A 26,983-nucleotide genomic window follows, 5' to 3' on the forward strand; every position below is an offset into this window, starting at 1 on the left:
CAACTGGTGTGCTGCGAGACGCTGACTGCCGGAGTGTTTGTAACACTGAGAAGGAGCGAGGTATGTTCGCTGCGTTAATGCAGTTACATACGTAAGCTCTAAACAATGCCTTTCCCCGACAGCTTTGGAGAAACCGGGTTCAGTGACTGGTCATACAGACTGCCATTTATGTGCGACGGACGACCGAAGGACGTCCTTTTTCATAGGTTCGGACATCCGACGGAAATTCGTTTATGTTCGGCATGCGTACCGCGGAAATCCGTCGGATTATCGTTTGCAGCTCCGGATAGCGCCCCACGGACGTGCGACGGACACCTGGATGCAGACATTCGGACGTTTCCCGGAACTTGCTCGCAGGGCCCGCTATTGGCGTAAAAACTTGCCAATAACATACATGTTAGCTCAGCAAGCATGTGCCACAGAAGTTTCAGTTACATACTCGTGTTCAAATTCCGTTGTCGTGAGATTAAAGCAGACAACAGAATATGCAACAGGTTTTTAAGTTTCTTGTTGTCTGCTTTATTTTCATTAACATAACAAAGCACTGAACAGCAGTGTGCAATTAAAACTTCCATCCAAGAGGCACATATGCTAGCTGACCTTTGCACAAACGCACCGTCTCTGAAAACATGCAAAGTGAATAAGCATACCAGCATGCGTGGTTGTAAAAACAGCATTTTCGATTATTTTTCATCGTTATTGTAAAAATTGCATAAAAAGTTTACACTAGAAATATCCATGTTAAATTTTCAGGCAAGAATAGACAGATTGACATGGTAAAAAGCAGACCAACTGAAATACTAAGAATCTACTTGAATATTTTTTTTAAATATCCTTGGCCGTGACAGCTCTTTCCTTGGGAAGGTGGAGGAGGAAATGTGTTTATTGATACCTAATATTTGTAAACTGGAGAGGAGATGATCGAGTCATCTACTGGAGTCCTCCTCAGGCCGTGATGCCGGGAGCGCACTCGCTCGATCAGCTGATGCTGGTCTTGTAAGTCTAAGCTGGACAATGCAGGCTGGGCTCCTGCTGCAAAAGAAGGGAGAATGAAATTCAAGATATCTGTGCTGAACTTTGATTAGATCTAAATGCAGCTGCCAGTTTCCCTGAATTGGTTTATCCAGACGACACTGCACATGTGCATCCCCATTCAGAAAGATCATATACTATATAGAAAGGTCATATAACTGCAGCAAAACCCATGCAGTATACCAAAAGATAGATACATAGTTTGAGCACAACCTGGCATTCGGTATTTTAATGTTTCTTCCGTCTTTTTCAAAATGCCACTGTGACCAAACATAGCATATTATAAATGTTTGCTGCTATGAGCCCTCAGCAATTCCCAAGACATGAAGTGCACATGCAAAGGAAATAAGCGTAAATGATGCTGTATATTAACATAAAGCACAGCCCCAGCATTGCAGTATTACACAGGCACGCATTGGTGGCAGAAATTTGCATTTCAAGTGACAGCAGGAAAGTTTCTAGCTGGTATATAGATGCGCGTAAACGAGTACACAAACGACAACACAAAGCAACGAGCGCAACTGTCAACTAGTCTTTTTTTTTTTTTTTCGAGAAATGCATGTTAACTACCATTGCACTTTCAAAGGAAGTGTAACTGCACAGATGAAAGCAAAAAAAAAAAAGCAGTCTCAGAAAAATATTATAGAAAAAAATGTAAGAAAGCAGATTAGCCAGCATGAGACGGACCCAATTATGATATGTGATGATGTGCAGATAAAAAAGATATTTCCTTTTTTGACAAAGCTACCGAAGGAGCACTCACACACCCACCTTCAATTGGAATGACTGCCATTTGATAAGCTTCCCCCAGTTCTCTTCTCAATTGATTTCTTGACATCAGGAGGATCGATGACCTGTCCAAATTCGGTGCGCACGCATGGTCAGCGCAGTGTGCCGCGAGGTTACTGGATACCGTGACTTGAGAAAGGTTGTTTCTATGTTGCCTCAGCCTTTCATTCAAGCTTTTTCCCGTCTGCCCTACGTAAACAGCGCCACAAGAAAGTGGAACTCTGTACACCACACCTTGAGCGCTATCTACAAACTTGTTTTTGTGCCTAACAACGCAAGTCTTCACTTCATCCGTCGTTCTCCTGTTGTTGACCTTACCACAAAAACCATTAAGTTTTTTTTTTTTTTTCACACTTCCTTTCTGCTACTTTCCTCGGCCTGTGTGAAAGATCTTGAATATAGGGGAGAACAACTGGTCTCGTTCCCTTTCCTTTTGCATCTTTCTGTTTCCCTTTCACTACCGCCCGCAGAACTTCCAATTCCTTTCTGCTACTTTCCTCGGCCTGTGTGAAAGATCATGAATATAGGGGAGAACAACTGGTCTCGTTCCCTTTCCGTTTGCATCTTTCTGTTTCCCTTTCACTACCGTCCGCAGAACTTCCAATTCCTTTCTGCTACTTTCCCCGGCCTGTGTGAAAGATCGTGAATATAGGGGAGAACAACTCTTTTCCATCTTTCTGTTTCCCTTTCACTACCGTCCGCAGAATTTCCTCGGCCACAGAAACCAGCACCTGGTTCGGGAAACCTCCCCTCTTAACCGGGCTACCTGCGGCTGCACACTTTCCTCCACCTTATAAAAGCAAGACTATTTAAGTGCTTGCTTGAAGCAAGCCTCGGCAATGTTGCGCCTAATAAGCTTAGAGTGTGCCGAGTCATAAAGAAAAAGGCCCTTCTCACTCGTAGTCCTGTACTGCCAGCATACATGGGGGCCCGTCTCAATAGCTGTGTCCGAGAATTGAACGCAGCCATTCGTAGGCTTTCTCGTGGGATGTGAACCCTGAATTAGCTAAATGAAATGCCCCCAACGTTTTTTCGCCCGCCTTGTCTAATGCACATTCAGCATCTGCACACATAAGAAAATCGTCAACATACCTGAAGCATGCCTTGATACGAAAAGACCGCAACACCTCGTCAAATGCACGATCACCCTTTGCCAGGGAAATACTGACTGGTGCTAAGCACGATCCACTGCAAGTTTCTAAAGTCATTGTTTCAGCTCCGAAAAGAAGTAATCAATAATAGCATGATTTAAAATGATGTTATTAATATTATTATTATTATTATTATTATTATTACTCAGTCGGAAAAACCTACAGAAGTTTTTCTCAAAATTTATGTGCGGTTTTTGATGGCCGGGAAGCCTGTTTTGACAACACAACGTTCTGTAGTAACATCAGAAATTTCTGTAGTTACAACAGAAAAGTACTACAGAACTACAGACAGAAATATACTACAGAAAAACTACAGAACAACAGAAAAGTACTACAGAACTACAGAAAAATCTGACGCTTACGGGAGAACAACAGAATATTTTGTAGTATTTTTGACACGGTTCTGTAATTTTTCGGCTGGGTTATTTATTGCGTTATATGTGCCACCTTTTTATTGTGTAACTGCGCAGTGTTTTGCTGGTTTCCATGTACTCTTCCCGAAGACACTCTCGGGGCGTGTCGGGCTTATCAACATCAATAGTTAAGCTAAATAACATAAGTTACTTTCTCACAGCTGCGTAACTTATGTTAGTGTAACTGATAATATGGAAGCCGCAGCGCCAGAATTAAGATAGAGATTAAACATGTGGCTAAAGCCCGATGTGGAAGCATGGCCGCTGCAGTAATTGTGCAGTATTGATGCTTCTACAAGAGTTAAAAGCAGCTATTTGTCTACCCACAGTGATATATGCGACATAATAGCAAGGCTTACAGTTACACAAAACACAAAAAGAAAGCCGGCAACCATAAGCTCCTGATATGTTACCAGGGGTGTGCAGTATTAATGTTAGATAGTCACTGAAGTATGGCTGTATAATTTTGGCAACCAGCTATGCATGCATGGCATTAATTTCTGAATTACGTACCACAAATTAGAAAAACCGATATGGTATGGATGCCGCAGGCTGTTCACAAGAAACACTAAAGGCAGGGGCAAATTTAAGGGAGAGTGTAGTGGGGGCCGCCTGAACTGCCCCTATCCAAAGACGACCTATAAGTTGGCCCTATGCAAGCAGAAACAACCACTTCGGTAAGCGATTAGTAATATAAAAGAATGAGTGCTGTGCCACAGCCATAGCTATAAAAAGGGTATTGACATGGGCGTACTGCCTTAGGGCAGGGCCTATAGTGCAATACAAATGCAAGAGTTAGTGTCAACTGGGCCTCATTTGAAAAAAAAAATGGGGGAGGGGGGGGGGGGGGGGAGGGGGCCTAATGAAGCTACCTGAATGGATAGTGTTACAAGTCTTTTTGTGATATCAAGCATAAGTTAGCATCAACGATATTACACAGTTATGTGAAAGATTTGGGAGCCCTTTGCTGCTTTCTTGCAGGATTGTACAAAAGAGCTCGCCATTTTCAGGAAGGTATCTAACAAACAGCTATATAAAAATAAAGATAATGAAAGGAATGAAAACAACACATTAGATAATGCTAGTATATTTCTAAGTGCGAAGTATACCACTCCAAGTCGTATAAGTATGTGTACGTCTCTATACGTAAACTAGACAAAAAAGAGTGCAGAGTAAACTAATAATTCAGTGTCTGGTAACCCTATAATAGGGGGATAAGTCTACGGTCATTAGTACCATTTTGACTCACTACCATACCATACCTGTTGCAAAACATACTTGTTGCAAGCTTAAAATCCTAAGATTTTTTTTTTATTACGTCTTTATTTCTGCTTACGGTAGGCGTTTACCTTGCGGCAGAACTAAGTTGCTTCATGGATGTAGGGGTGGGGGAGCGGTTAAGGGTGGGGGTGAGGGTTGGGATAGATATGAGGGACCGGTGTCCACTTCTTCCTCGAGGTAGGGTCGTCCCGAGGTCGGCTCCGCGAAGTAATGGCCTGGTCCTTCTTCTTCCTTGAAGTAAGAAAGAAAAGTTCGCCAGAGCCGGGTTGCGTCTGATGGCCCGATGTGCGATGGGGGATCGACCCATGCCTGCAGGGTTGCAGGTCGAAGCCCGCCCAGGGACTTGAGCGCTCTCTCCCGTACTGCGTCAAAAGTAGGGCAGCTCCACAGGAGATGTTCGGCCGTGCCTCTGGCCGGGCATGTCGGGCACTGAGGAGAAGGGTATACCTGCGGGTTTATGAGGTGCAGCTTCGCGGGTGACAGAAGCTGACCAGTCTGGGCTCGGCGAAGGAGTACTGCCTCCACTCTCCGGAATGAGCTATCTGGGCGGCGATATAGTTGCTCAGGGTTGGCCAAGTGCTGGAGTATGCTTCGACGATAGCGTTGTGCTCGATGCCATGTCTCCGCCCTATCCATATGAGGCGACGACGGATGCGTAACGTCTTCAGGGGGCCACGAAGCGGAAACGAATGTGGATCCAGGCAAAGGTGCGGAAAGAGCTGCTGCGCGCGCTGCCTGGTGTGCCTTTTCGTTTCCAGTGATTCCTTCGTGTGCAGGAATCCATTTGATAATTAAGGTGTCGCCCTCCTCTCTCAGGCGACGGGCTTGTGTTCGAATAGTGTTCAGAATGGCATAGTCTGCTCCCCCTGCGCGGCATGCAGTGTACGCTGCTTGTGAATCTGTGTAAACATGTTTGGTGCACGGAGCCCGATCCTTTCTTGCTACTATTCGAGTAATGGCAAGTCGTATGGCAATGAGTTCGAGATTGGTAACAGTGTGTTCCTCGGAAAGCCGTTGAACTACCGAGGTATCTGACACAGAGTCGTGACAAGCTATAGCTGCGCAGTGTTGAAACTGAGCGGCGTCTGTGTATAGTTGGATAGCTCCTTCCTGGGCTAGCTTGTGTGACATCTTCCATGACGTTTGGCGGCAGCTTTGCGCCTTTGAGGATTAGCCGAACTCATATTCTTTGGTAATGGTATACCGTCTACTAAGTCAATCAACTCCCATGGTGGGGCGGCGGACGAAAGTGGCTCTAAATTGTCAACGTTGTAGCCTAATGCCTGCAGGATCTGTCGGCCAGCCGCCGTTGTGGAGAGACGGACTCGCTGGGCTTGCAATTGCTGCTCTGCCAGATCCTGAAGGGCATTAATATCGCTGCATGCGTGTAGGTTCACTACTGGGCAGTACTGTGGCAGACCAGTAACTAGGCGCATCGCCTTGCGATTGATTCGATCAAGCTGAAGGCGTTGGGTCGCGTTAAGTCGCATGTACGGATATGCGTACAGGATTTTCGATGTTATGAGTGCTAATGTCATCTGACGGAGCCCCACCTCCTTGATTCCCCATCCACGCGCAGAGACGCGGCGCATTAGGTGTAAAGCCTGATGACAGCTAAGCATCGTGTTATGAAGCCAGCTTTTGGCTCCTCCGTCCTCGTCAATAAGCATGCCTAGTATACGGATTGTTGGTTTCCGGCAAATAACCGAGTGCCCTAAATGAAGAGAGATAAGTTTGCGTTCTGCCTCGGCTCGTATCCGCGGGCCGTTTATGACAACCACATACTCGGTTTTTTCCGGAGAGGTTTTCATTCCCCCCTTCTCGATGTATTCATGAACGGCATTGAGGCCTGTCTGTAGGGCTTGTTCTTGCTCTGCAGGGGACCCTGAATTGGTCCACAGCGTTATATCGTCCGCATACACGGCGAAATTGAGACCGGGTATCAACGACAGCATTGGCGGGCGACCTGACATAGCTATATTGAAGAGAGCCGGTGATAAGACAGCGCCTTGGGAGACACCTGTTTGGTTGCGTTGCCAACCACCCTGAGTATCTCCAACCATTACTGAAAAGGTTATTTCTGCAAGAAAGGCTTTCACGAAGCGGTAGAGGTTGCCGCCTATCCCCACTTCCTGAAGCCGGCGAAGTATGGTCGAGTGGGGCACGGAATCAAACGCCTTTTTGACGTCGGCCCCAACAACCACTCGGAGCTGTGCGCTGCTAGGGTATGGGAGAACGTCGTTATGAAGCCTTCTGAGAATATCTTGGGCGCAGAGCCCTCGACGAAAATCTACTTGCATAGGAGACAGGACGTTGTACTTGTCTAAGTACCATTCAAGTCTTCTTAGAGCCATACGTTCCATGACCTTACAAAGGTTGGACGTCAGCGATATCGGCCTGAGGTCTTGTAATGTTCGACTTGGCTTGCCAGGTTTTGGAATTGGTATTACCACTGGCTTCTTCCAAGCAAGAGGAAGATCACCGTCGGCCCAGTATTTGTTCGTCTCTTTCAGCAGGGCAAGTTTGTGTGACTTGGGAAGGTTCAGAAGTGTTGAGTAGCTTATGCCATCCGGTCCTGGGGCGCTATTGTGATTGGAGTGCTGCCTCCAGTTCGTCTAATGTGAAGGGAACGTCGTATTCGTTTAATGTACCTGATAAAGGGTCCGCAGGCAAGGCATCCGCATTTTCAGGTTGGGGAAAAAATACCTTCCCTGCTTGTATAGCTAACTCTGCCGGGGAGACGTTCAATTTCAGGGCCATACTTTGGACAGGAGAAATCGGCTTCTTGCGTCCAAGGATAGCTCGAAATATGTGCCAGGCCTTGGACAAGTTAACTGTTTCATTGAGTGAGTGGCACAGCAGCTGCCAGTCTTGGAGAGCGAGGTGCAAAGTATACTTCTCAACTTCTTGGCTAATGCGAGCGAGAGCACGCCTCCGATGGGATGTCCGGCCTGATCGGCGATACGCCTTGAGAGCACGAAGCCTACGATTCCACAGACGCAAAAGGTGAGAGTCCGGCTTTGGGGCATCAAATTTGACTGAAAGCTTCGTTGTAGCTTTCTTCTTGGCATCGGTGATCTGAGTGATGAGCTCGTCTAATCCTGTGGGAACGTTCACCTCACCGAGCATCCTACGGAAATCGTCCCATGAGACGTGCTCCTCTATTCGACGGCCTTGTCGCTGTAATGACTTTCGCCTTCGAGGAGCCCATGAGACCACCACGGGATAATGATCACTGCCCATGACATCATCAGCCCGTGAACATAGGATCTCATTGGATGAGACACTAGTGTCAAGTCTGGGGAAGTGTCTTGTTGACCTTTGTGCTGGCCAAAGCGAGTGGGTAGAGTGAGGTCGTTGGCTATGGTCAATTTCGCTCTGTCAATTTGCTGCCAAAGGTGCCTTCCCCTAGCATCTGAGCGATTATATCCCCAGCTGGTGTGCATGGTGTTAAAATCACTTCCAACCACAACGCGATCCTGGGGATATATCCTTAAGAAGTGCTCTAAAAAAGACATATCCACTCGTTCATGTCTCTTCCGTAGCAGTGCAACACACATCTGACAAGTCTGCAAAGAAAGAGCAAGCTAAACTATTACAGACGCACCCTTGGTTATGTTTGTCTGGCATTTCTGAGAGTGAAGATTGGTGGTTTGGTGGTTGGTGGGGTTTAACGACCCAAAGCGACGCAGGCTATGAGAGACGCCGTAGTGGAGGATTCCAGAAAGTTCGACCACCTGGGGTTCTTTAACGTGCACCGACATCGCACAGCACACGGGCGCCTGGCTTTTCGCCTCCACCGAAAAGCGGCCGTCGAGGCCGGGATTCGATCCCACATTGAGGACGAAGAATCTGACTTATCAATAGTATGTATATGAATAGTAAGGATCCTGTGACATTGAATGCATTTGATTTTCTGGAGTGGCTTCTCTTTGCTGGCCACATATGAGATGCACTATAATTCAACTTGACTTAGCTTCATGCTAAAATAACAGAACTATAGCATCTATACAGCTAGCCGTCCCCTCTTAGGTTGAACACGCGAGCGCGTGGCATGCGCTCTTCGAGATGTCAGTGCGTCCATCGCAGCTGCATACCTTAGCGAAGAAGAGAAGAGGCAGACAGCGTGATTTAGCAGCCTCTAGACTCTCTACGCATAAGCCACTTTGTCTCGATGCGCGGCTGTGAACCATAGCAGATGTGAAGCAGCAGCTCCTGGTCCTTCTACGCATAAGCCGCTTTGCCTTGATGCGTGTCTGCGCACCGCGTAGCGAAGAGGCAGACGACGTGAAGCAACAGCACCTAGTCCCCCTACGTACAAGCCACTTTGCCTCGATGCGTGTCTGCGCACCGTAGTAAAGAGACAAACGAAGTGAAGCAGCAGCTCATGATCCCTCTACGCACAAGCCACCTAGCCTCGATGCGCATCTGGGCACTGTAGCAAATGGACAGACGACGTAGCACAGCTCCTGGTTCCTCTAAGCATAGGCCTCTTTGCCTCGATACGCATCTGCGCGCCGGAGCGAAGAGGCAGATAACGAGAAGCTGCAGCTCCTGGTCCCTCTACGCACAAGCAACTTAGCCTCGATGCACGGCTGTGCACCGTAGTAAAGAGGCAGAGCACGTGAAGCAGCAGCTCCTGGTCTCTCTACACACAAGCCATTTTACCTCGATGCGGATATGTACACCGTAACAAAGAGACATGCGTGACACAACAGCTCTTTGTTCCTCTATGCATAAACCAGTTTGCATCGATGCGCACCGTAGTAAAGAGGCAAACGACGTGAAGCAGCAGCTCATACCTTTACACATAAGCCACTGTGCTTCGATGCGCGGCTGCATACCGTAGCAAATAGACAGACGACGTCAAACAGCAGCCCCTGGTCTCTCTACACATAAGCCACTTTACCTTGATGCGCAGCGAAGCGAAGAGACAGGCAACATGAAGCTGTAGCTCCTGATCCCTCTATGCACAAGCCATTCAGCCTTGATGCACGGCTATGCACCGTGTTAAAGAGGCAGATGACGTGAAGCAGCAGCTCCTGGTTCCTCTACACAGCCATTTTTCCTCGATGCACATCTGCGCACCGTAAGAAAGAGACAGAGGTGACATAACAGCTCCTAGTTCCTCTACGCATAAGCCACGTTGCCTCGATGCGCGTCTGCGCACCGGAGCGAAGAGGCAGACATGAAGTTGCAGCTCCTGGTCCCTCAATGCACAGCCACTTAGCACTGATGCACGGCTGCGACGGATGCAATGGCATTTCGCAAATTACATGCTACACATTCACATATTCAAATTAAGAGTGGGCGACCATGTAAACTTATAACACTAACTATTTACTTAAAGGAACAATGCCAAAAAGTAGCATTGAGGACAATGTGAAAAGAATTTGCTGCATACGAATAGTTTAAGCCAGTGCTACATCCTACGTGTAAGCAATCTGGAAACATTACTGACCAAGGGAATTGTCATGTGTGTTTAAAATCTTATGATGATCAAACAATTCCAATACTGACAAAAATGATTCAGTATTAATAATATAGATAATAATGCAATATTATCTTTTGTTCATGCCAAATAATTGAGAATGCAAAGGGATGTTGCTGTATTTTGCACCATGGATGACAGTTTACCAACGAAATATTTTGCCCACGTGCTGACAGTGCTGCTCCATGTTGACCTACGAAATCGGCTACTGCGAATGGCATATCTGAAACAATTTAACCAAGCCACATTTTAGCCTTCAATGAGAAAAGCATTGCCGTAAAGAAACGGAACAAAAACACTTTCACAACACACTAAAAGTACCAAATTGCACAACTACTTGTAGGATGACCAGGTACAGATTTCTCAGAAGCCTTCAGAAGCCTTGCATGTGATGAGGGTGCCATAGACTCAATTTATGGCTATCACTGTATTAACAAGCAAGAGTTTAAAACTACTTTAATATGATCATTTAAGAGCATGATAAGAGCTTCCAGCATGAGACATAAGCTCAGTATCTTCCACACTGTAAGGTGCCGCATGGCTCATGGTGTAGCTTTGGCATTATTTCGTTGTCACTAATGCAGTGAACTTCTGAGGGACTTCTGAATGTCTAAGGACACAGCAATAACAATTTTGTTTTCACCTTAGTTTTGCTCAGTTCACATGTCTTTTTTAGAGACTGTGGCTTGCATGACCTGCCAGTATGCCTGTTTCGAATAACACACGGCTCTGCAGTCACCAAAGCTCACAGCCCAACTGTTTCACGGAGGCGGTATGCAAGATTTGGGCCACAACACGCAGAGCAACATCGCAGAGCAACAAGACAAAGACAAGCGCTGTATTTTTTTGGTCTCTTGTCTCTTTAGCGCTTGTCTCCTTGTTTTGTTCTGCGCGGTTCGGTCACTTATGCATAACCAACATGCATGCCCAAGGTGCTGTCCTGGTTTGTCAAAGCTGAAGAAGAGCACTGAACCATCAGTTATTTAGAATTATTTAGCAGCTACTGCACAGTGCATACAGCCATTCCTTCTATAAGAAGTGGTTGCCGTAAAGCTCAAGAGAGAAAGGTCAGCGGCTGGCCATTAAAAAACAACCCTCGAGACGTTTCCATAAACGTAGGCGCGTCGCACGATAGACTCGCCTGCAAAAATTTTACCTTAAAGTTTTTACAACTCAGCACACTGAGCATGGTTTACAAATTAACTCCTTATTTAAAGCTCAGACAGGCATTCCTCTGTCGGAAACAGAGACGATGCGCAGCTTACTGGTGCGGCGTCCAGCAATGCCGAGAACGGTGGCCCTCAGACATGGCGCTGTACATTAGTAAGCCGGCGCGGAGCCATCCTTTCAGTCTCGCCTAAAACACAATACCGTTCGGCTGCTGTACAGAGCTGTTTCCTTACCGCCCTCATACGCGAAAGCTGCAAGCTTAAGCAGCACCACCTGCAATGTGTCGGTGCATGGAAAAGTTCCACTAAATAAACAAAAGTTCGATGAAATACTTACATTGGGGTCGGCGGGTGAACAAAGTGTGCCAGCCCGCATCAAGCCACAACGGAAACAATGCTAGCAGTGCGTAACAGCTTTAGTTATTTGTAAGAAATTGCGTAACGCATAAGCCTGAAGGCATCCTCCATGACAAATATTTTTGAATGTAGGCTCAGCTTCGTGCTTTTTCAGCCTGCTGCGTCTACTCGGGCTACGATTAAAGTTTCGCCGTCGTATCGTGATTAGAAAAATGTTTTATGGTCATTTCACTTTTTGTCAAAATTTTTTTGAAAAATGCAGGAATGAAATACGCGCAAAATAAAAAAAGTGTTTAGTCGAAAGCTTTCTATCGATTCGATTCGCTCTGGTAACATTAATGCAGATTCAATGGCATTACTGATTTATACGCAGTTCAGACGAGCACGAGGACTACAAACTACATCACAGCCGTGTAAAAGCGAATCCAGTGGCGGACTTACGGCGACTGTCCGCAGGGCATACAGGTTCGACTATCCGCTTTCGGTTTGGTTTGTGGGGTTTGACGTCCCAAAGCGACTCAGGCTATAAGACACGCCGTTGTGGAGGGCTCCGGAAATTTCGACCACTTTTTTTTAACGTGCACTGAAATCGCACAGAATACGGGCGCCATGCTTTTCGCCTCCATCCAAAAGCGGCGCCGCTGCCCGCGCATCCTTGGGCACAGGCCATCCGCTTTCGTACTACGCCGTAACTCCGACGAAAAAGGTTACAAAAAAGCCTGCTGAGAGGGCGAGGACAAGAATGGCAATACGTAGCCTGATGTAGGTTCTACATCACCCTTGTCACGTGATGCTTCCCATGCGACATGCAAAAATTGTGTCCAGAGTCCGTTTGTCGGTCGTAGTGTGCCGTCTGGAGGCATGGGATGCCGTCTGGGGGCAGGGTGCACGGAATGGCCAGGTGGCCTCAGAACTAGGGCAGAAGGGATTGGGACCAATTGAGCTTTCCGAATGGTACAATGGGTACCATTGGAAAAAAACATTGGCAGTGGGTTAGCTCAGCTATGCCAGGATATACGTGGCGAGAGGTACAGGTTTTAACTTGGTTACACCTTGTCGTTTAGCTTTGGTTTCTCCTTCCGGTTATGTCTAATTGTTTAGCTTTGGTTTCTCCCCCCACCCCCCCGTGGCGTCTAAATGTGGCAACATTAATGATGAGACATGTTGCACCAAAGTGTGAAGCATTTATTATTTACAGCTATTCTTGTAGCTTATCTTAAAGCTCAATTGCCACAAAGATAACCCGGTGATAGGTAAAGTAGCAGGCAGCCGTCTCGATGGATCCAACGCAGTACTTTGATTGAAAGGTTTGCCTCGGGTAGACCAGGTCGATCGTGGATCCCCACTGCGTGGTATGCGTGCGAGGGTCGCTGGCCAGGTCTAGGTTGAACTTCTGTTCAGGGGAACGCTAAGAGAGTCTGGAGTCCGGATAAAGTCCTCTGCAACGACGCACAGTTTCTCTGAAATTCCACGCCTGGGAATGCAGTTGGCAACCACGTCAATCGTTTCCTTGACGGAGTTGTTTGGCGACACGTACACCGCCTCAACGACTACGCCACTTTTGACCAGGCGGATGGCACAAGCTTCGCCTTTGGATACTGCTACGGTAGGCAACTGTGTGGCAGCGATTCCTTCCTCCACGTAGACAGACTCCGGCGTTCATGTTAGGCTCAAGGCGACTGGCATAAGTAACCATGCTAAAGCCGCGGTTTCTGAGAGTCTAATCACGTGATCGGTTACACGGGCCTTAATGTCGTCCTCCATCGCCGCATTGCCTTCCAGCGAAGCCAGGACACACCGCTCCACGTCCTGACGCCGTCTCTTTGGCCAGGCGCTCCTCTCTCTGCTCCAGCGTCTCCGCCTCTCGCTTGGCCTTGCGCCGTTCGTTCTTCCTGTTCTCGGCGGCCTCCGCCAGGCCGCAACCTCGGGGGTCGGACGAGTTGATATTCTCAAGTCTTCGACTCTCCTCCTCGCGTATGCGCAGTAGCGCGCGCTGTGCATGCGCTCAGATGGCAAAGCGAAGCGGTCGGAGCGGCGGTGAGGCGCGCGCCAGCTGCGCGCTGTGACGTCACTCGGCTCATCGCGCATGCGCAGAACTGAACCTGCCGGAGGTACGCGAAAGGGTGAAACTGTGGCCAATGTAGCTCTCGCTACAAAAAGACAACCCGACTAGATTTTGGAATTTGAGCTGCTCTCACCAGTTGGCCACTCGAATATCAACTGGAGTCGTTCAAGTTCTCATGGGTTTCCAGATTGATTTGGTTTACGTTCCAGATGGAAAATCATACTTACTCTCATGAAACTGATTTCCAATCAGGGCCCAAAGTACAATTCTCAATCTACAGATACTTGAAATAATCTCCATTTGAAATCAGCTTCCCGACCGAGCCCCATCATAGTAAAAACGGGAGCGCAAGATTCCCATCAGCTTTGCAACTGGAAAATTTCCGCTCGGAAAGTATGATTCGGAAACGATTTCTTTGATTAGGGTTTTTATGTTTCTCTTTATACAAACACATATTAGTTAACTTTAAATTCGTCTATAGACGGATAAAACTAAAAAATAGAGCAGTTGATAACTAAGAACAGTGATACGCGGCATGTGCATTACTTCGCTGAACATTTTTGATATTTAACTACACCGATCAGTCAAGAGGCTGTCGTGACGCTGGGGCTAAGTCGACCCGGCCTTCACTTGGTAGCGTGCAGAGACTCCGGGTTCATGAAGGATTGAATCTTCGAAGTTGGTAAAATATATACAAGCAGGTTTAATGGCACTTTGAGAAAACTTATTTACATGATTATTTACATGAAAAAGAAGGGTACATCAGCAAAATGGCAAGCGTTAAGAGTTCATAGCGAGAAGCGACTGGATGAGCCGTTTACCCAGGGCTCAGAGCGACATTTCGTGCTCTGCAACGTCCTTAAAACCCCTTATGTCCAGCCCCTCTCTGAAGATGCTGACCAACCAAATCCAGGGCACGCCCCTCAGATATCGGCATCCAATCGAACACATCACTGCACTGATGGTCTGAAGCACTGACTGGCCCGGCATTGTTTCGTTGGGCCTGGTCACTTGTTGGCGGGAAAAGCTTGGGAACGGCGAGGAGGTACATTTCTATTCTTCAGCCAAGAATCGATAGGCTGGTTCCGGCAAGTGGATTTACTTCTCAGAAACCCAAGTGCACGTGCGCGCCGCTTACTGCTCCCAGCATTGTCCCTTTCCGGCAATTGCAAATCTTTTCTGCATTCCCGGGAAATCCTCTAATGGCCGTAATCACCTTGCTCCTTTCTTGTCCTGTACGTCAGCGGACGTGTCACTCTGTCACCTCCTTTGGACAATAGGCATTCCTTACTTGACCATAGCGCTTCTCGACGGGAAGGGTGAACAATTGAACGAAAGCACTTCCGGCTATTTCCCGCAGGGGGACATTTCTTTGTGTTTTTCTAGACGTTCTCTTGACAGGGTCAATTTGGCATTTGCAGGGTGTCCACAAAGCAAAACAGGCTTACACAAAAGGATTCCTGGAAACAGGCTCACTTAGCGCCCTTGTACCAACAGCACATAAACACAGCACTTATCCATGCCCACAGGCGAACAATAGAGCGCGCAAGTGCGGATGATGCACGGTCGTAACAAGGCATCGAACTCCTTGAGCTTATAGTTCCGTCTGATGGTTAGCTGTTTATTCAGCAACCATAAAAGTCTTAACAGCGGACTACTTTAATTCGGTCACGGATGAATTGTGTGCGGCGGTTAGTGCAGACAGGTTAATCTGCTGACCAAACTGCTTTCAATTCTAATATCACTGTGAGCAAGAATAATGAACTTCGCTCAACACAAAATTGCCATCGGCTGTAGGAGGCTCCCACAAACGGGGTATAGAAGTAGGAACAGTTAAAAGATGGTTCGCTGGATATACATGAGCTTATCTATGTAGTAGCGAACCGCTTTCTGTGGCTGCAACGAATGTAGGGACAGGAGAGACAGGCTTTTGCCACTGTGCTGTGGCCTGTCTTGTTTGGAGCATGGGTGAGTTGGGGAGAAATGAGAAGCAGAGGAACGGTGCGCGATCGGTAGGGCAGCCCATTCACCTCGGGACGTAAAAAAAAAAAAAGAGCCCCCTCTACTTCACTGTCCTTTGCCATTGAGCCACATCACATTATCCGCTAGTACCCTAATTTACAGAGGCATATATGCGATGCAAGTATGTTCGGCTTGAATTGCGCACGCACGCACGCACGCACACACACACACACACACACACACACACACACACACACACACACACACACACACACACACACACACACACACACACACACACACACACACACACACACACACACACACACACACACACACACACACACACACACACACACACACACACACACACACACACACACACACACACACGAACAAATGTAGTTCTCGCGTATTTTAATTTTCTTGCAAAAAACGTTGGAATGTGCCAGAATATTTTCAAGCCAAAATATCACACTACGCTTTGATCATGTTATCGAAAGGCAACATAGACAGAGGGATCACTCTAACCTGGGTATTCTAGTGCACTTTAACCTGGACCCCCGCTCACTCCAACATACCAGGAATGGATGGATGGGAAAACATTTATTTCAATCGGCTTTAAGAAGTGACGGCTCAGTTTGATTGTTGGCCGCGCCAGATGGCTGCCAGTTGCGTCCTGTCGGCGATATCTTCGGCTCACTCAGTGACCCGAGCCAGGATGGCCGGGTCCGAGCAGCGCAGCACGGCCTCCCACTACTCCAGAGATGGAGCTGGCAACGAAGCGGCCAACACCCCCGCCCGAGCGCTCATCCAGGGAATTGGGGGGGGGGGGGGGTGACGCCGCAACCTAGCTTTAAGGTCGAGACGCTCGCGACCTACAACGAGGTCATCGAGCACAAGTTAGGACGACGGAAATATCCACCCCCAGATAGGTCCCTCACATGCGCAGAAGCAGTCACCTGGCGCCGCCTGCAAGCCAAGAACCACATGTCTCCCAGATGGAGATACCTCACGCAAACGGGAAATCCGGATGACCAATTGTAGATTCTGCAATGACATAGGAACTCTAAAACATATTCTGGGAGTGCAGTCACTCCCCGGGCTACAATTTATTCAAAGAAGCAGAAGCGTGGGAGATCGCGTTTCTTAGCGATGACCCGGCGACAGGCCAACATTGTCAACCTGGCAGCCGAAGCGGCAAACCGCTTCGTCTACTAAACCCTGCCCATTATGACATCAGGCTCCCTGGACGCCTACGAGCGGTGCCGGAACTCCGGCGTCACCCCTTCCGGACAGTAAAAGTTTTCACCACCATCTTCAAGCAATTAATAAAATGGTTTCAGTTCAGTTCAGTTTAGTCGTTCAGTCGTGTCCGACTCTTCGTGACCCTATGGACCATGTCACGCCACGCTTTCCGGTCTCTCACTATCTTCCTAACATCACATAACTTCATCTGCAGTGCCTCGAGGATGCCATCTAACCAACGCGTTCGCTGCCTACCCCTTCTCCGGCGACCCTCAACCTTTCCCAACATCAAATCTTTCTCCAGCGACTCCCCTCTTCTCATCAGATGACCAAAGTAGCTGAGCTTTAACTTTAAAATTTGACCCTCCAATGAGCAGTCAGGGTTTATGGTCGACAATATCGACTGATTTGATCTTCTGGCAGTCCAAGGAACTCTCAAGAGTCTTCGCCAGCACCACAATTCAAACGCGTCAATTCTTCGGCGGTCAGCCTTTTTCACAGTCCAACTCTCGCATCCATACATCACAACTGGAAAGACCATAGCACGAGTTATACGGATCTTGGTTGGCAGACTAATGTCTCTGCTCTTTACTAGGCGGTCAAGGCTAACCATTGCTCTCTTTCCCAGAAGCAGGCGTCTCCTAATTTCATGGCTGCAGTCTCCTTCCGAGGTAATCTTGGAGCCCAAGAACAGAAAATCTGTCACAGCTTCCACTTCTTGTCCATTGATGCTCCAGGACTTGATAGGGCAAGACGCCATGATCTTTGTCTTTTTAATGTTCAGTTTAAGCCCGAACTTCTCACTCTCTTTTTGTACGCGGATCAGAAGTCTCTTGAGTTCCACTTCACTTTCTGCCATTAAAGTGGTATCATCCGCATATCTAAGGTTGTTGATACGTTTTCCAGCAATCTTCACTCCAGCTGAAGACTCGTCCAGACCGGCCTTCCTCATGATGCACTCTGCATATAGGTTAAATAGGCAGGGCGACAGTATGCAACCTTACCTCACTCCTTTCTCGATCGGAAACCAATCAGTAAGACCATGCCCAGTTCTGACTGTGGCCTCTTGCCCTTCATACAGGTTCCTGAGGAGACAGATGAGGTGAATTGGAACTCCCATCTCTTGGAGAGCTTGCCACAATCTGCTGTGATCTACGCAGTCAAACGCTTTCGCATAATCAATAAAGCAGAAGTAGATGGGTTTCTGGAACTCTCTTGCTTTTTCCATGATCCAGCGAAGGTTAGCAATTTGGTCTCTAGTTCCTCTGCCCTTGCGAAACCCAGCTTGCACGTCCGGAAGCTCCCGATCCACATACTGCTGCAGCCTACCTTGGAGGATTTTCAACATCACCTTGCTAGCATGCGAAATAAGCGCGATCGTGCGGTAGTTGGAACAATCTTTGGCACTGTCTTTCTTTGGAATGGGGATGTAAACTGACCTCCTCCAATCCTGTGGCCACTGCAGGGTTGTCCAAATCTTATGACATAATGTATGCAGAATGTTAACAGCGTCATGGTTGAGGTTTTGAAGCAACTGAGCTGGAATGCCATCAATTCCGCTAGTTTTGTTCTTAGCAAGGCTGGCTAAGGCCCATTCAACTTCACTCTTCAGGATGCCCGGCTCGAGATCAGTAATCACAACCGTCTTATGTTGGGTTCCATTCGGTGTCTATTATTTTTTTCCCACTTGCTTCCGCGCAATTGGATTATATAATTGGTTCACAAGAAGGATTGATTTATAGGAAGGGAAAGGCGCTTGTTTTCCCCACTTGTTTTCTGTGGACACCTCAACCGCACCGTAATGGAAGGTGGGAGTGAAAGTGGAAAAAGAGAAAGAGGAGCCGTAGTTGAGGGCTACGGAGTAATTTCGACCACCTGGGGATCTTTAACGTGCGCTGACATCGCACAGCACACGAACGCCTCTTCGTTTCGCCTCCATCGAAACGCAGCCGCCGAGGTCGGGTTCGAACCCGGGTACTCCGGCACAGTGGTCGGACGTCTTACCACTGCACCACCCCGGCGGGGCTCACAAGAAGGGAAGGCGCAGTATCTGTCACACAAGAGAGGAAGCTAGGTGGGTGGGAAAGTGAAAAGAAAAATGGCTGAGGCTTAGCTTGGTTAAGCCTGGTCAGATGAGAAGCACATTGATTGCTAAACTCGGCTTTCCATGGTTACACTTGGCTAAACTTTTCTTTCCTTGGTTACACGTGCTTTTACACGGTTTAAACTTGGAATGCACAATGTTTTTCCATCGCATAAAACTAGGTAATAGCATGACTCGTTCATCTCTAATCTAACTGTGTTACCGACACGCACAACGAACATGTCCCCCAGGCCAACAATACTCGATTGCCACTACGCGAATATGTACGAAAAGCAAAAGCTCTTAGAACACCGACCTGCTAAAGGAATCAACGATTTTGATTTCTTCGGCAACAACACGGTCGTATGGGAAAGCCTCCCCGTAAACTACCCGTGTCCAGCCGGCTTGACGTGCACCAACGGTCGTTACTGGACCCCCCGTCTCTCCTCTGTCGTGACGTCAGCGTATCACGTGGTGTGACGTCACCATACCACGTGGTCCGCACGGCGTGCAACCGCAGCCGACGGCGCGAGCTGGACCCCCGTCTCTCCTCTGTCGTGACGTCAGCGTATCACGTGGTGTGACGTAGCATTCCACATTCTTTGCACGGCATGTAACCGTCACGAAGGGCTGTGGTTTACCTCTAGCATTATGCTTCGCATAAAATGAGCCGTAGTGGAGGTCTACGAATTTCGACCGCCTCGGGTATCTCTTATGCCCACCGACATCTCACAGCACACGGCTGTCTCTTCATTTCGTAAGGATGAAGCAAGGGGGTGGGGAAGTAAATGTGGACATCCCACCTGCCAAGGCAGATGCGGCGTGTGCCGCCGCATTGCCCCCTGATTCGTCCGAGTGACCTGGGGTCCAGTTAATAGCGACAGTTCTGGTCGCGAGTTGGTGCTGTATGGCCGTAGCTGTTGCATCTTGTGAACCCAGAGTAGCGACTTCCTTGCAAGCTTTTACTCGACCTTGGGCGGGCAAATCACTCCTTCTCTTGCCCGTATGCACTATACTCGGACCAGTCTTCGTGGCCTCAGTCAGCCTCGCATGCAGGTGGCCACACAAGACCCACCTTTTACGAGAAAAACCCACCTCACCCGAAGTCTTTTTGAATAAGCTCATCGCCCAAGCAGCTTACACGCCACGTATTATGGCCCGCTGGCGTCAGTATACGGAGAAAATGATTACGTGCCCCCACTGTACGACTCTAACTCGCGGCGGCATATCTCATCTACTTTGGGATTGGCCTGCTTTTTCTACTGGACGCTCCTAAATCAAACCCTACCGCCTGAACTACCGTTCCCTTCTAGAAACTGATGCTAACACACTGATATTTGCCAAGTATAGCTCGCTTAGTGGCCTGGTAAAAGGGTAAAAGCATTGTGATTCGAGTGACGACCTAAAGAATGAAGGTTCTGTTTCTCCCCTTTATCCCCATCCATGGCCATGAGCCTTCCCATTCAATAAAGGACATTCAATCAATCTTCGTTTCGCCTCGATTGAAACGCAGCCGCCGGCGGCCTGGATAATTGCTCAAATTGGGGGCCCCATTTCCAGATGGATAATTCAGTTGTTTCCAACTAGAAATTTGCCAGATGGATTCCTTATTTTTTTTTTTTTTTTTTTTTCTGGTGGGAAGACGACGGGCGGCATTATGAAGCTCAGCCCATTTATTTTTCTTTTGCGCTCCTAGTCGCTTCTGATAACTTTCTAAGCTAACTCTAACGCAAAGTTTAATGAACTGTGAAGTCCGCTGAAGAATTACTGACATCCATCGTAGCGACTTGTAAGGGCCATTAGTAAGGGCGCGCTCTCCCTCGCGACTAGCCATGGTTTAAACTACACTGGCTAAGGAATAAATTTTTGCTGCACTGGTGTAGCTGGTGTAGATTAAAAAAAAAAAAAAAATGACCCTATTGTACGGCAAGATGTTTGGCGACTCGCCACGGAAACTTACAGCTCGCGCTATACTTTCTTCGATGCAAAATATGGACAATAAAATCAGAGAAAAGAAACCTATCGATTCGGATTTGCCTCTATCGGAAACAATAGACTAAGAAATGACAAGCTTTAGGGGCCCTAGAGACCGAACTTTGCATCCGACAGGCCTATGCGGCGGTCTCATCAATGAAATATTTGCCTCCGACAGCATCAGCGAATGCGAAATGCGATCTCGCCGAGCGGAACGCGCGCGGTCAGCGGAAAGTTGCCGGCGGGCCGGCACAACTCTCGCCCTGGGCTTCCGAGCCGAGCCGGATGCCTACGTGATCCCCGCAGCGCATGATGAGGTGCCTGCAAAGACTCCGCTTGCAAGCCCGACGCGTAACGCGCACAGATAAGGGCGCGCCGCCGAGACAATGAAGTGTGCGGCCGATTAGCAATCAGCCGTTCGATTTGCTGCCCCACCAACGCGGCGCCGCGCTATCACTGACGGAACAATCACGCGCGCTTGACCGAGACCGTTAACGAGAAAACAAAAGACGTCGCCACCGATTGCGCTCACCTTTTTATTCTCTTTTTCGTACGGCGCGCACTCCGCAATCCGGTCAGGGTAGCAGGATATAGAAAATACAGCTCAGCCTGTCTCGCTCCCATTTAAGCCCGAAATATGTCCCCGTAGCTGGTGAGAAAAACTTCCGGTCCGTCTCGTCATTGAGAGCAGGTCGAGAGCATGCAGCACACACGAGCATATGACTCACTTGTCATGTGAAGCCTCGCCAACACTGCGCCCAGCAGTATACTGCAGCATACACACTGCTCAGTCAGCGAGATTATATCCCAAAGCGGGCACAGCTGCCACAGCAATAGACACTAGATCCGTAGCCTTTCAATATTATAGCTGAAGAACAAACACAGGCAAAATGTGACAGTGTACAGTACGGCCCACTGTTAAAGGGAACATGAGGCCGCGTTGCTGCAGAGCTTTACAAAGCGCCTTACAAAGCACTCCCGAGACAGCCAGGGACAAACGATCCCACAAAGGGCACGCGCAGCAAGCACGGCCGACTGTTGTCGGCGGCAGCGTTTTGCAAAGTGCTTAGGGCACGCGATCTCATGCTCTCTTTAACAGTAGACAGTACTGTACCTGTAACTTGTACCAGCCAGATCTACCCTTACCTGTGTCCATCGCCTGTGGTTCTCTATGTATGATGCCTCACAGAAATTGGGATCTTACAACTAGCCTGATTTGAAGCTCTTGTTTAAACCCATGTCTATCTGCCCAAGAGAATGCAAATCTGGATGAAAGGATATCGATAATTACTACAAATTCGAGCACTCTCGCGAGAAGTAGTACAGCACACAGGAATGGTAAACAATGGTCATGCCTAGCATAAAAGCAGGTTGGCAGATTTTTAGTGTCAGTAAGATGCGATCATTTTACGTAATAAAAACAGTGTTTGGTAAAACAACAAAACCAATCCACAGTGCTGCATATAATTGTCGCTAATACACAACCAGCTGTGGAATACAGCTTTGCTGCGAGAAAGATATGTTTTCAAATCTAGAAACGCAAGGAAAAACAAGCTGGAGATCTTGTAAGGCACTATGGAAGCATTACCAATTGAAAGTGGCCACTGCTTTACAAACAAGACTTGAGAAACTGATGTCTCCGTCTCTACAGCCCCATTTCCGTTGGCTCAGATGCAGCATACAGTAATTGAAAAAAAGAAAAGAAAAGAGATGCAAGTTGCAACATAGCAGGATGCTGGCTCATCCATCCAGAGCTCACACAATGATAGAGTGATAAGACTGACTTTCTGTATACCTCTGTCCAATAAAGTTCTGGCTATTTTTGTCTTTCTCAGTAGTAAGGACAATAATGTGGGGTTCGTGACACAACTTTATTCAACTTCTCCGCGAGCTTCACTATAATGCTTTTTTTTTTTTTCATTTCAAACAGACGGAGATTTGTAGCACATGTCTTTGACAAAGAAGGAAAATGAACATTATATTACAAAAATAGGCACTCTAAAACAGGAGATGGGAACACAAATACTGCTCTTGCTCCAAAACAACACCAGCTAACTTCCAGATCAAGCATTAAGATCACAGGTTAAAAAAAAGTGAAATTTCAAAATGCGTCATAGCTGAGTTATCTTCAAGCCGACGTCAAGCTATTCCATGTGATCAACGCTTGACCACGCAGTCTCAGCACAAATGAGGAAAGCGGCAAGAACGCAGTAAAACAAAACTCACTCTTCAACACAAACTCTGCAATAACACCACAGCTGTTTCAGCTGAGATTGCTCAACAGCCGTAATTTACATAAATTAGAAAGGAAAGAGAAAGCTAATGAAGGTGCCCGCAGCATGAACCTTCAATGCATGCTCGCTAGTAGGTCTCCTGCAGTATTCAGCACCGAAGCTGAGGGAAGCAATTGTGGGAATGACTGGTTAGTCTAGGCGATTTGCTGCGGGCATCCCTTGGCGACTAATGGTACCATAGACAGCCACAGACAAATTCTGTGCACTTCTGCCCTTGGCTAACACCAAGCCCACCCAACCTGCCGAACACTCGCAGTTTTAAAAAATTAGGATAATCAATGAGCTCAGAGATATGGGATTTCGTGGGACCCTGACTCGAGATAAGCAGCTGACAATTTGAAGCAACAAAAAACAAACAGGTCAAGCCCTTGTCCTGTTGGTTGTAACTAAGCTACTTAAGCTAACCTCATCACAGTTACACACTAAAACATTGACATAACGAAAGGCAGTCCACAGCTGACCAGCCTGCAGTGCAGCTCTCGTTTTCAGTTTTTCAACCAACTCCACCGCATACCTTTTTTTTTTACATACGTGCCGGGCAATGCTAAGTTATTAATCTTTTCTTTTGCTTCCCTGTAGCAGCAATGGCAAATTCAGCTTTTGTAACACCCATATCATGCCATCTGAAGTTCTATAGAAAATGTGATAGTGAAGATTGCTCCATCTGTTGAGTTTCCCTGCAAAACAATGCTGCGCTCATACTGCAAAGCCTGGCATGCAATCACTACTTTCGCCCTAGAGCAACTGAAAAATCGACAAATGCAATACAGTGGACAGTGTTTAATTGCCTTGCAGCTAACAACAGCATTCTCCTACCTTATTAAGCCAGATAAATATGGAGACCTGGCTGACTGGGAGGGCTTGCAGGTGTAATGCCATGGCAGCCATATTTTTTCTTTTGCTAGACAATGATATAGTACACGCACACACACACACACACACACTGCTACACAATGCCTAGAAGAATGGTTGCACCTGTCTATTCAGGTACAAGGCAATGGCTGCAGTGGAAAAAAAAAGTATAGTGCTAAAGCTTTATTATTCTATGTTACAAGTCTGCGTGCGTGTTGTTTCTTCTGTACAAAAACCGATAGCGCGGAGAAAAATGATGGCACTTGACAGACCTCTCCATCTCTAAAGACTGACACTATGTACAGGCACAAGGGGGAATTGAAATCTGTAATATATACACACGGGTGGTGTGACCTTTCCGAGAAAACAACACTGCTCAGGAAACTAAAGCATCAGTGTGTGCTCTATTCATGGAAACCAAGTGGCACTTATGTTGTACTTTTTAAGCAACTTTGCAAGAAGGACAACTATCTTTCCCCTGAGCAATTGTAAGAACTAACAAAGCTTTAGTCAACTGCAACTCTAAGTGGGGAAGAGGAAGAATTAAATAATAAGCATTGTTGGCCATGTCCACTGCCCCGCTAGAACTAGAAAGTAAAGTGCCCAGGGAAGGCAAATTCAAAACACTGCATGCACACCTCAGAGCTAAGGTTTGTGGTTTGAAAGATAAACACAAAAGCTGGAAGCAAGTGATTACATCTCTACAATACGTTTCCAGACAGCACAATTAGGCCAATATTGGCATTGTGTTGGAAATGAACAGCCCAACATAGGACTACTCTATTGCCAACATAAAACCGATATTTGGTCGATGATTTGTGCTGCCTGGGTTTACTGTCCTATGGCTTTGAAAATTCATTCAGTGCACATGAAGCTATCCCAAGGTTCACTGCATTATTGGCTAGACAAGTAAAACCCGCACGACTACCGCGCAGATTTTCCAGCCATTTAAAACGACAGGTGTGTAATGCACAAAACAACCCAAGATGGCACTGGAAAACAAGCAGCAGGGCTAATATTTTGCCGTGCCAGTGCAGGCACGTGAACGGAAATAAACTTGTGAACCTAGTTACATAAGCACCCGTTCTACGAATGGCTAACTGTCTTGACTTTTAATTTACAGGTACAGTATTGGGTTGACGAACACCCATAAACAATGCACAGCACCCTTTACCACTGCTAGCGACATTTCCAAACTTTTGCGCTTCAATATTAGAAAGGTGCAACATTATGACAGGCATATCAGATCTCTACTGTGCAAAAGGGAGACTCTTCTGTTTCACACTTTAACTCAGTGAGCGTGCACGGAATAAAGAAAATTAGCTTGGAGAGAGTTTCACGCACACAGTGAAGCATGGCAGGTGAGAGTATACTTAGTGGTGCTCAGGCCCCGTTGTTCGGTCCAGGTTCTTCATGACGGTCAGCAGCCAGCTAACAAACATAAGACGGGTTAAGTCCTCAACAGCTAAACACACTTTTTACCTCCTAACAGTGGCAATAACCCCCGTAGGAACGTGAATCCTGCTCGAACCTGCATGCCGATTGCCCATTCACAAAAATTGGACAAAGCGAAGCTCAAAGCACTCTGCGCGACAGCGCAGTGCATCAACGTTTTGGGCAACGTGCTGATTCGCATGACATGTCAAGTAGAACACTGACTGTGTCCACCACGTCTCAAATGCCGACTTGCTCGCTGCACAAAATCTGCAGCATAAAAAAGAAGAGATCGCACTAACACTTTGCATGCATAAACACTTGCCCCAAAGCTGAGAGGAAGGCTGCACAAAAGAAAAGAGTGGAATAGGCAGGCAAATTATTAGAAGCTGGAACAACCTAATGAGACCTAAGTAAGAAGTTTGTACTTACAAGGGAAAGGCAAAACCAATCTCTGCACGCTGGATGGGGGTTTTAAAGCAAGCGACAGTGTGTGCTTCACAAAACTGCATACACGCACGCGCGCGCACATACACACACACATGCACGCACACCAGTGAAACACATTGAAGCTGCCTATGGACCCGTGGAAAGCACGTCCTTTGACGGTGTGTCCCCGCTGTGCAGCGTCACAACCAGAAAGAACAATGACTCGGGCCAACGTCTCGCACCGGCTCTCTCCGGTGCCCGATGGTGGCGACGCACACAGCCAAAGCCAGTTGCAAAGCCTGAGCCTCCTCCTTCATGGAGTCTCGGCCGTGGCCGTGAAGTAGGATAGGGTTGGGTAGAAGCCCATGAGAATCGCCAGCACCAGGATGCAAAGCGGGATTATTGAGCAGGCCGAAGTCTGCAAGGAAAACCAGAACATTCAGGACCCAAACCTCTTGCTCTGTGTGCTGAATGCATTCAATGTAAAGCTAAGCCAATCTGCTGTCAACGCCACTGATATCATTAGTGGAACTGCAAGCCATCAATGCTTGTTTGTTGTATTGATGGCCATTTTTCTGGGTAAGAACGTTGCTCACTTTTTGAAGTACTCCATTTTCTCACTTTTCGTATCTGTTTTTTGACCTTTCTCCTTGCAAAATGGAAGGAAACTGAGCGGGCCAGTTCAGCTTTTCCCAATGACCTCCTGCCTGTGTAAGTGTTTCGTGACCGGCTTGGTTCCTTATTCATGGTATGACTATGGGCGAGGAATGCAGCTTGGCTTTTTAAGCCCCCCTGTGGACGGTCTCCGGGCCAATAGACACAAACCATAGATGTAAGAAGGTTGAAGGGTTCCAACGTCAATGGTTTGCATGCACTGACCTGTAGGTCATCTGCACAAGGGCTTAAAAAGCCAAGCTGTGCCTCTCCCCATAGAAACATCGCGAAGGAACAGAGCCGGT

The 26,983-nt window shown here is 47.5% G+C and overlaps 1 protein-coding gene across 5 annotated transcripts in view; it reads right to left on the reverse strand.

Annotated features, from left to right (window-relative positions):
- Positions 1-24,329: 24,329 nt before the first annotated feature.
- LOC146207901 (uncharacterized) overlaps positions 24,330-26,983 on the reverse strand; it is a 54,976-nt gene continuing 52,322 nt past the window's right edge. For all 5 annotated transcript variants that reach the window (XM_084591484.1, XM_084591475.1, XM_084591510.1 and 2 more), the window contains one exon: positions 24,330-26,442. In XM_084591484.1, the coding sequence (XP_084447610.1) occupies positions 26,338-26,442 (105 nt within the window). In that variant the 3' untranslated portion in view covers positions 24,330-26,337. The remainder of the gene's footprint in view (positions 26,443-26,983) is intronic.

This window comes from Amblyomma maculatum, chromosome 1 (assembly GCF_055883805.1).
Source record: "Amblyomma maculatum isolate TAMU_Amacu chromosome 1, ASM5588380v1, whole genome shotgun sequence".
Classification (NCBI taxonomy): domain Eukaryota; kingdom Metazoa; phylum Arthropoda; class Arachnida; order Ixodida; family Ixodidae; genus Amblyomma; species Amblyomma maculatum.